Raw genomic sequence first — 11,268 nt, 5'->3', positions numbered from 1 at the left:
CTTGAGTGTCAATGTAAATTAACTTAACTCCTTATGTTGTCAAACTTAATTATAATTACTTCCACCACCTGATAATTGTGTCTCTCCGTAGTAACTATCATTGATTTAGCCGAGTATAAGCGCAAATATAGAGTAGTTTTCGCTTAGTACTTATTGGAATTGTATGTAACACGGTGTAGATTTACCTCGAGACTATGATAGTGGTACAAATATTGTGTCCTGATAATATACAACCAACATTTCCTGCAAGTAACAGGTGTCCTTTTTCTATTCTGGTGGTCATTGTCAGGTATATTTTTCTTGATAATTCCCTAATGAGAATAACTCGTTATTTATAAGTATATAAGGACTCTTCGCCTTTCATCTGTAACTGCAGAACTTGATGACGTTCAGTATAACACCAATTCTAAGTAAATGTAACTTTCTTACTTCTTGTCTATTCAAGTGACGCAACTGGACATCTCAAAAAGATCATTTGGAATAGCAGGTCGTTTACCAGAATTTTGAGAGTGTAAAAAAAAATATTCATGACGAGACGGTATAATAGAATAGGGACACTAAAACTACAATATATATATTACATGTGTGTGTGATAATATATGTTTATAATTATATAATATATGATAATATATATAATATATATATATGATATATATATATATATATATAAAATGTGTGTATGTATATACATCAATAAAATAAACATCTTTATTTTAAAAAAGCTGGCAGATTAAAAAAATATTGGCCAGCATACGGTATACTTTCGGAAATATTGCGCGTATGTCTATATTATGCCAAATGTGTAATTAGGTTCTATTCTAGTCCTTTCCTAGAAACGTGAATCCTTTCCCTCGAAGTAAAACTACAAGGTTTTTGGCATATTAGGAGTTACACCGATTAACACTTTTAAATTAACGAGGTGTGCAGAAATGTCCCACATCCTTCAGCACAAAATCGATAATGGTCAAATGTATGAAAACTTTTGTTTCGTGGGGACGGGTGATAAAGAGGACATCCCATGGAGCGATGGACAAAATTACCGAGTCACAATTAAGTTCTAAAACCGATACTATTTGTAATATTAAATAAAAAATCCGAGGTGTCGGAGTAATCGTAAACCATGCATATTAAATTATAATTTATATATATTATAAATTATAATTTAATTTAGTGATTTATAAATAATTTATAAAACAATCATCATCGACGCTTATTAGACATTTTCTTTGCGTGGCTGAATTAGAAAACTGATATCATTCAGGTTGGACGTTCAGTCTTCTGAGCCAGTCCCTCGCGAGCTTTTAATCAGTATGTTAATTGTAACTTATTTTACTTATTAAAATATTTATGCAAGTCAAGAAAAATAAAAATGTAAAATAGTAAATTTAAATATCTTATTGAAGAAACAATTAAGTACAATATAGTGTAGAAAGAATTTATGTATGCACATATTTTAAATCATTTTTATGAAGCATAAATTTTCAGACGGAAAGGACATCTCTCTTAAGCGTGTTCGTTGGGTAAAAGGTCTTATTGTAGTCTCTTCCTGGAACCAACATTTAATAACATCTGCTTTGGGATTATTTTATTATAAGGTGAACCTTACACTCGGTTAAGAATGCCCAGTTTGTCAAAGAACGAGGATTGAATAAAAAAGTCTAGAAAAAGGAATGTTATTTTATATTGTATTTATTGGGGAAACAGTGACCACAAAGAAAGTAATTCATGGTAATGTAACAAAATAAGGGTCGGGCATTAACTTTTGAAAAATTAAACAATCAAAACGGTTTACGCCATTGACTCCATATCATTAGCACACCAATGGAATAAAAAATTACAAACTATTCACTAATAAATAACTCTAAAGGGCCTAATTACTATTTATTATTTAATATATATAACCCTGTACAGAAGTTCAAGAAAATTCACAAGAAGCTGTAGTTTATTCACAATAAATCTGCTGCCTTTATTTCACAATTGTTGAAAAGCAAATATAAAAGATACATAAATTAAAGAGACCTTAAACTAGATTATAGTAAAATCAATAAACAGCTAGCTATGAGAAGTTGTTTGGTTAAGACACACTTGTGTTTTATATAATTAGCAATATCATACGGTCATGCTGTATTCATGGGAAAAGGTACCGGTTACACGACAATTTTGTACGACTTAATTATAGTAAAATAACTGTTACTTGCCCTGATAACATTTATATACCATTCTTACCATCCTTTATTTGTGTAGCTAAAATGCTAAACAGTTTATAGATCATCAGTTTTCCTAATTACAACAAATAAGTAAGAAATTATTTACTCAAAGTGGAGTTTTTTAATTTTCTTTGAAAGTTTGTGGGCATCTTGTATTTCCAATGAAAAAAACGAATAATAACCAATATAACTTACGCTGTTTTGATTGTGTACCTCTTTATTTGTATTGGACTGCTAATTTTAAAGTACTTTCTTTTGAAACACATTTGGTTTATATTAAAATGTTATTACAACATTTAAATAATTTTTACAATGTCGTAACCTTGGTTACGTTCGCCATGAAATGAAGTATCTAACAAATTTTGTATACATACAAGAGTTTCACTTTTAATTATGTGTCCTAAATACGTTGAAAATGGGGACTCTCACAATGCAAACGTGTTTATCTACATAATGTAGGCTACTTGGGATGTATAATAAATACTTCATTTCTCATATTGAAATCTATAAGTATAGAAAACGATAATGTGAGTATTTAATAAGTATCCATGTATAAAACTGAGCTGGACGGCAGCACTGAGGCTGAGAAGAGGTTATGCTGTAAGGTTGGGCGAGGGTGCGTGACGTCACCCTTCCTTTTGACACCATAAGTGTTCCATCGATCCTTTGGCCATTTATCAGCTTTCCCGCTCTTCTTGTGTTTAAGAGATTAGTGACATATGTGTTCCAATTATACTTGGATTCATTTGGAGTTATTTTGTTTATAGATCGTAACTAGCCTTATTACTTAATTAAATTTTACTGTTTTAAATTTTAGAAGGCATCGTTTTTATTGTAACATATGGAGTAGAAATACCACTTGAAACGAATTATGCGAATGAAATAATATTGTTAAATTTCAGATTTGTTAGATAGGTTTAACAAATCTTTTTTTACAAAGCAACAAGTCCAAAAGTATAAATAATTAATACGTTATTTAAAATTAGCACTTTGACGGCCTTGATCTCTTCATTAAGTTGTGGCTGGTTTATTTTTTTTCACGAATGAATAAATTTTCCTAATCTATAAAGAAAAAAAAACATTTGAAAGTGGGATAAGAAAGTTTTTGTTGAAAGGTGAATGGAATGGAACTAAAAGGAGATGTGGGGCACAATGTAAGTAAAACAAGCTCAGGCGTTTTTCCTCCTTTCCAGGATAAATAAAATACTCTCCCTTTATGTGGCTGATCGTGTAGTTTTTTTATCATTGTTGTGCTTAATGACTAAGGCTCTATCGTGGTGCAATTACTTATAAATTCCGTTAGAAGAAATGCTTAATTTAAATTTAAAAAACTGAATTGTGTTTTTAAATAAAAAATGAATATACTTACCTAAGTCCACCTATTTAAAAAGTGTTATTTCAAAACTAATACGTAAGCGACTCTCTTTAGTTAAAACTGGAATAATTGCCGATTAATACTTTCATAATTTAATTTAAAATGTTCACGTAGCAGTCAATGACAAGTACAAACATTATTGTCTCTGGGCATTGGTTGAGCCTTTTCCCTTCAGCCAGTGACAGAATTAAAGCTCAGCCCCTTCCACATCTCTGTAGATAAAACTGATACATATCATTAGCAGTTTTGAAAATCAACATAGGCTTGGAAATTATGTAATGAAATTTATAAGCTATTTCGTTATACAAGCAATGGAAATAAAACAAAACTTTTTTATTTAAATACTTTTTAAATTCTTTGTTTTGGATAGAGGATTGCGCGAAAGAGAATTTTTAACAGAACGTGAAAACGTGATATCTACTTTGTTATTCTAGACTTGATTGTTATAATTGTTAAAAGTGTTTTTATAAATTAAAAACGAATCACAAAATATCTTAGTCTTGTATTTTATGTACATAACAATATAATGCCTGTGTGTGTGTGTGTGTGTGTGGTTGTGTGTGTGTGTGTGTTGTGTGTGGTTGATGTGTGTAGTGTGTTGTTGTGACTGTAAGTTGAAAATCTGTTGTTTTACGAGTTGATTTATTGGTGAGGTTTTGGATCGGATACACTAAAAAAAAAAAAATCTCAGTAAAATATTATTACATTTAATTAAACTTATAATACGAATTTTTTTCTTTCATTTTTCCGTCATTTTACAGACCCATTGCAACGACATTTTGTAAAGGAATAAGTGCCAATTGTTCACCGCCATATGGACATTAAATCCGACAATGTTTTTCATTTATGCAAACAATTTATCACTGGGGTGGCGATTGAGGCAGAGACATCACAAGTGGCGATGGCCCATTGGCCCAAATCAACAAATTCTACCAGTAAACATGTTTTTTAATTTTTACAACTGGGAACATGAATTTTCACAAATTTATGTATGTATTACTAGAATGCAACGGGACAATACTCTACTCCCATTTAAAATTTTACGGCACTTGTTTATAATAAGGACGGCGTTTTTTACTACACTTTCAAAAAAGCGCGTTTATTAATTTTTAAAACCAAGAATGAAAATAACCCTTTTTATACTATCCAATAACCTGGATTTAGAATTATTTTAGTAATGAAGATTAAACATGATACAGCTAAGGATTTTACTTGGATTAGTCAAGAAGTGAAATAAGAAATGTAATTGCAGGCATTTTATTATATTTATTTATATATTATAGTTATTTTTTTATATAGTATTAAATTGTTACATAGTATTTATTTGTTTATATAGTATTTAATTGTTTGTATAGTATTTATTTGTTATATAGTATTTAATTGTTACATAGTATTTATTTGTTATATAATATTTAATTGTTACATGGTATTTATTTGTTATATAGTATTTGTATATTATTATTTTTTATTTATATACTATTTATTATTTGTTATGTTATATTTATTTAGTATGTTAGGTTGCTTATTTAATGTGATTCACAAAGTTAACTGCAAAGTCATTATTTTGTTAAGTTTCAAAAGTCACTTACCACTATTAATGATATTGTGTTCAGACACCATGGACAGATTTCAATATATGACTGTGCTGTGGATATTTTATTTTTTTTTTTTTTTAGGGAGAGGAAGGAAAATGCATTTACGCACACAGGTGGCCAGCCTGTAGTGTGGGACTCTCACAAGGTGGTAAACTAACCCACTAAAAACCTCCTCTATACTTCAGGATCCCAACCCGGAAACTGTTTGTCACATCACTTCAGGTTAGGTCTGAATTTACCTAAGCACTCAGCCTGCGCCTATCCAGCCATCAGAAAGTCAAAGGTCTAAACCGCATTTAGGTCTAGATCCATCTTTTTAGCGCGGAGAAATACCCTGGACAAAATGAGACACACAGTTTCCAGTTGTCCTGACCCTCCAGCATCACTTGACAGACAGAGTCCACCGAAAAAACACCCAGAGTGCGTGTTGCCTCAAGGCGGGGCCTTTCCCAATGTGGGCAGCGAAGAATGTATGCTCCGCATCATCGGGAACACCCGGGCAATAAATGCAGTCCGGTGAACCGGTCTTTCGCATCAAGAAAAGGTAGGACTGAAAATATCCATGACCGGTGAGAAACTGGGTGAGGTAATAGTCCACCTCACCATGTCGCCGTTTCACCCAGAGCTGGACCATCGGTGTCAGCCGTGCTGTCCAACGTCCTCGGGTCTCTTGATCCCACAACTCCTGCCATTGCCGGTAGGTGCGGGTGCGCTCTTCTGATGTGGCACGTTCCTTGCCGATCTCGCCTTTTCGCTGGTATATTGCTTTCCTCTCTTCAGCCAGAAGTTTGACCGGGATGACTCCAGCAATCACCAGGACGGCAGGCTCAGAAACTGTACGATATGCTGATGCGACTCTGAGAGCTGCTTGTTCGCTGCACCCGAGCAAGCCGCATCCGATACACCTCCTTATTTAAAGCATCTGCCCACACCTCAGCTCCGTACAGGAGGACGGACTGGACTGCAGACATGAGGAGCCGTCTTCGGCTAGACCTGGGACCACCGACGTTGGCCATTAGCCTACTAAGGGATTGCACTACCTTAGCGGCCTTGTCCGCAGTACGGAAGATTTGGTCTCTCCAGGTCAGCTTATTGTCCCACCATAACCCCAAGGTACTTGGCGGCACGAGTAGATTGGACAGTCACCCCACCCACGCGAAGTGGAACGACAGTGTCAATCCTCTTCTTAGTCAAGATTAACAATCTCTGTCTTAGCCAAAGCAAGAGATAGCCCGCGATCCTCCATCCAGTTGTTCACGACGCGCATGACTTGGTTCAGCTTCAGCTGGGCCAGCTCAACGTTGCGTGCGGCAATCAGTGCTGCGACGTCATCGGCGTACCCAACTAAAACTGTCTCATCCGGCATCTCGGACCTCAGAAGGCTGTCATAGGAGACATTCCAGAGATCCGGACCCAGGATTGAGCCCTGTGCGGCGCCGGAGGTCACATTCATTGTCCGCGTCCCTTCTTTAGTGTCGTATATAAGGAGTCGGGCCCGAAGATAGTCTTCGATGAGCCTGAGCAGGTACGCTGGGAATGCGAAAGGTGTTCCGCAATGCATCCAACATATCAGCCCATCTCGCCGAATTGAAAGCATTCTTGACATCAAGCGTAACAAGAAGCACAACTCGACGAGAGTACCGACTATGACTCCTCAGCCATCTGAACTGCTCTCCGGACCTCTTCAATTGCGTCAATGGTTTGACCGCCCCTTCCTGAAGCCGTACTGGTGGGGGCACAAATCCCCGACAGCTTTCCACGGCTAATGTCAGTCGGGAGCGGATCAACTTCTCAAAAAGTTTCCCTGCTGTGTCCAACATACGCAAAGGCCTGTAGGACGAAGGCAGGTCAGGGTCAACCTTTTCCCCCTTGTTAATTAGTACAAGCCTGGCTCTTTTCCACCGGGACGGGAACACCGCTTCAGAAAGGCAGGCATTATACATATTTAATAGAATCCTTGGATTGACTTGGAAAACTTGTTTAAGAGCTTCACTCGTAATCCCATCTGGACCAGGAGCCTTGTTGTTCTTCAGGGAGAGGACAGCTGTCTCCAGCTCCTCATTACTGAAAAGCGGGATGTCCTCCACCCTATCGAATATGACTTCTTGCCTCGGCGGATGAGTTGGAAACAGGGACTGGACAACCTTCTCCATGGTGGCGCCGTCCATGAACGGATGGAGGTGATCGTGCGCCAATCTTTCGGGTTACAATCTTGTACCCCAGACCCCATGGATCGGAATCGACGTCCTCCCTGAGTTTTCCGCCAGCAGTCATGCTTGCTCCGGTTGATAGCCCGGCGGAGAGTCTTTCTTACAGCCTTATAGGCCTCCGTCTTACGCGACCTCGGTCTGCGGGATTTCTAGCTCTCATGGCAACTCTTCTGGTTCTTAAACATGCTCTAGGAGATCCGCAATCTTGTCTGTCCACCAATAAACGGGTTGCTTGTTGCACCTTATTCTCCCTGCGTGGCATGGACTTATCGCAGGCCGAGGTTATTAGTCCCCATCACTGACGAAACCAATGTCCTCGGTGCAAGCCCCACCGTGCACCGCAGTTTCCCGCGTTGTTGCCCGTAAGATGACATCGGTGAAACTTTCCCGCGTCCAGATTCTTAGTATTCCACTGGAGCGGTACTTCTCGAGGTGCAGAGGTTCTTCGCAGGCCGTCCGTTACATCAAACAAGATATACTGATGATCACTGGCAGTGTAATCATCAAGCACCATCCAGTGTGAGATCCGCGGCAAGAGTGACTCAGACGCAAGGGTTATGTCGGGGATCGTGCCTCTTTGCCCGGGGAGCTGGAAAGTAGGCGTAATTGCCCTCGTTGATAACAATGAGTCCAGCCCTGGCAGCAAAGTCCAGGATGTACTTCCCCCGGGAATTGGTGAGAGACATTCCCCACTCGACAGCCCTTGCGTTGAAGTCCCCACCAACGATGACATGTCCACTGGTGCCAATCACGCTCTCTTCCAAGCAGTCGATCTTATCGCGGAAGTCCTGGATGGCCTCGTTGGGGGTGAGGTAGCAACTAAAAAATTGTAACGTCCCTACACCTTGCCCAGACGAATCCTCGGCCTTGTCCATGGCTCCGCATCAAAACTTCTTGTGGATTCCGCACCCAGAAAGCAGCAGTATGGAGTGTGTCGGGAAACCACACCGAAGGGTCCCCTAATTCGATACTGCTCGCTCACTAAGAGCGCGTCGGCACCATGTTCTTGGGCCAGCCGGTCAAGCAGACTATCAGCTGTCCTGGATCTCTCTAGATTGCACTGGAGGAGCCGAATTACTGAGCTTTCCCCTTTGCCCGTTCAAGTGCGGCCTTAAAACACACCGCACCGTCCTGAGCCCGGTATGTGCTCCAGGGCGTTACCCTTACTGCCAGCTTCTTTAACAAATGAAACAGGAGTTCTGGTTACAATCCTGCCTCTTATGTCCGATCTGACCACACTGAAAACAGTGATTGGTGCGGTCAGGCCCCTTACAGGCTCGAGAGGAGTGGCCGAACCCAAGGCAGCGGAAGCACCGTGGGACGACAACTCTTCGTTTAACCCGGCCACTCACCCAGCCAACTCGCAGATGTTGGAGAGCCAACAGCTTATTGGCGTGTCTCTCGCCTAATTCGGCGACCGCCATTCGCTGCTGGCTGCGGTTCGGCTTTGTGAGCCATACTTTAAATGTAGATTCTTTTAATTCGGGAATAGCCCGCTTTATAGCCTCTGTTAACCTCGCTATCATTGGTGAGTCCGTCAAGGTCACGAATTTCAATCGATAACCTTTGGGTCGAGTGACCGCACGGACCCCTTGTCTCCGAGTGCTTTTTTTAAGCTCTCAGCAAAAGCGGCTTTAATCTTTCGACTTCCCCAGCTCGAGCAATACATCCCCGTTTTGGGTCCGTCGAATTGCCTTAATGACAGTCTCTGACTCTGGCTTGGCTTTCGCCCGGAGTTCCCCCAAGACTTCAGCAAACGATCGCCCCCCGGAGGGCTTGATCAATATTGCTTCCAACCTTGGCCTACTCGGTTTGTGTTTTAGCGCCGCGGGGTTTCTTGACGCTGCCCTGGCCGGAGTAGACTTAGTCACTTTTGGCGTCTTTCCGTCACCTAATTTCTTTGTAGCGACCTCCGCCCGCTTCTTCTGCCTCTTCTCCCTTCTCGTCAACTTTTTCTCCCACTGCCTCTCAGGTGACTGTTGGACAACACCCTCCTCGTAAGTAGTACGCGGGCTATCAGTTGGGTGTTGCTCAGGGGGCTTATCCTGTATTTTGGTGGAATTTTTGGACACCACAGGGGAAGTCTGCGTTGCCGTCGCTATCACCACAGGTGTCGCAATCGGGGCTAGAAGGTAATGAGGTTCTTACCTTCCGCTTTTTGTTAGCATTGCCAGCCTTTGGAGAAGCTAAGGTATACTCTTGGGCTCTTGCCTTGTGCCTGATCTTTCGGCATTGCATTACTGTGGCCAACAAATCCTTAATCTTTGGCAGGCCATCTTTGATGGTACGGTTAACGTTAGGCTGCTGCCTAACAGCTGTCTCCATCTTTTTTGATAAAAACTTCGATCTCTAAAAGGTGCTTTTCCTCCTCCTTTTCGGCATCAGCTTGTTTGCTGCTCGCAACAGGCCTAGCTCGAAAGTTGTAGAAAGAGTACTTAAGGTGTTATTTTTCTCAACCATTTGGGGGATTTTGGGAATCTGGGTCCTTGGGTGCACCCCAGTAGTTTTAACTGCACCTTCTCCCTGCATTTCGGGGATGTGAAAACATACCGGAGGGGGTGATGTCTTCATTCCCGTTCCAGGCACCTTCGGTGTTGCTTCGGCCTTGCCACTCACTTTCGTTGCCGAGGCTTCCGCTAATGGGACTACTGCCTTAGGCGGCGTCCTAGCTATCTTGGAGCTTCGAGTGAAAGGTTGAGAGCTCTTCTCCGCTTTTTGATTTCAGTTGTGTTTTTTTGTGATAAAGAGTCCATGGGTGTTCAGAACCAGCGCATCGTGCGGCAAGGGACGGCCCAGAATAGCCAGAGCGGGTATACCCTCGGAAACAGTGTCCCTACCCCAGTTCCTTGAGGCCTGGCCTCCGTTTTCCAGCACCGGAAAACCAGACGTTCTGGGGGTCGCCCGTGGCTATTGCCTCTCCCTTAAGGAAGGCAATATTATACGATACAAAATTTAATGTTAATAGTATCTATCATGTCCACCAAATATTGATATAAACTGATGGGAAGTCATTGTCATTGTCTATGGTTTAATATTTAAATTTATACTGTTTTTTTAGATTATAAGGTTTATTTGTTACATTGCTTAGTTACATAATTTTATTGTTAATTCTTCATAGTTTATTTATTGTTATAGGTCTTTTCTACTTTATAGTTTATTTCTTGTTATAGGCCTTTTCTACTTCATAGTTTAAACAGTTAACGAAATTGTTATTATTATTTCAATGTTATTGTTGTTTTTACTGTTAATTATTTATAGTACATACTATTGTTTCCGGTTAAAAATCTATAGATCATCGTAGTGCATATTTCCAGAATTGTTTTTACTTACAATGGCAAACAGGTTTTTATTGTTAGCAGTTTATTATATATTTTTGTAATTTTTGAATTGTCTCTATTTTCTATTGGATTAAAAGTTAATGGTGGTGGGAGATAAAAAATGAACGACTGCAAAAATGTTTCAAAGCTTAACATGTTTAACTGTCAACTACTTTTCCCGCACGCGCCCTGTGAGGCGCATTGGGATTTGGTGAGATTTATGTACTTTTGTTGACTTGAATAAAGAGTTTTGAACTTGAACTTGAACTAATTGTATATCTGTAAGAGCAATCGTCTGTATCGACTCTTGGCACTGGAGTGAGCCACTAACAAGTAGAACTTTTAACTTTCTCATTAAACATACACAGTTAATAAATATAAATGTAATTGTATATCTGTAAAAGCAATCGTATGTATTGACTCTTGACACTGGAGTGAGCCACTAACAGAGTAGAACTTGTAACTTTCTCATTAAACAAAGACTCAAATAAGACTCAAATAAATTTATTTTCAAAAACAAATTTCCAACACTTGTACATGTTAATGCATGAAAATTGACAGCAC

The 11,268-nt window shown here is 39.7% G+C and overlaps 1 protein-coding gene across 1 annotated transcript; it reads right to left on the bottom strand.

The window, feature by feature from the left end:
- Window positions 1-5,559: 5,559 nt before the first annotated feature.
- Window positions 5,560-6,193, bottom strand: LOC124374485. The gene is made up of 2 exons (XM_046832691.1): window positions 6,108-6,193; window positions 5,560-6,052 (listed from the first exon to the last, which is right to left on the bottom strand). Exons 1-2 carry the CDS (start codon window positions 6,191-6,193, stop codon window positions 5,560-5,562), a joined length of 579 nt encoding a protein of 192 aa, XP_046688647.1.
- Between the last annotated feature and the right edge of the window lie 5,075 nt (window positions 6,194-11,268).

This window comes from Homalodisca vitripennis, unplaced genomic scaffold (genome assembly GCF_021130785.1).
Source record: "Homalodisca vitripennis isolate AUS2020 unplaced genomic scaffold, UT_GWSS_2.1 ScUCBcl_8711;HRSCAF=16928, whole genome shotgun sequence".
Classification (NCBI taxonomy): Eukaryota; Metazoa; Arthropoda; class Insecta; order Hemiptera; family Cicadellidae; genus Homalodisca; species Homalodisca vitripennis.
This window is presented reverse-complemented; position numbering and strand designations above follow the sequence as displayed.

What these genes read in the sequence shown, in the direction of transcription:
- LOC124374485 (XM_046832691.1), bottom strand. Translation starts at nt 6,193, where the DNA reads ATGGCCAACGTCGGTGGTCCCAGGTCTAGCCGAAGACGGCTCCTCATG. An exon ending in CTCCTGTACGGAGCTGAGGT is followed by an intron (nt 6,053 to 6,107) that starts GTGGGCAGATGC and finishes GCTCGGGTGCAG; the next exon opens with CGAACAAGCAGCTCTCAGAG.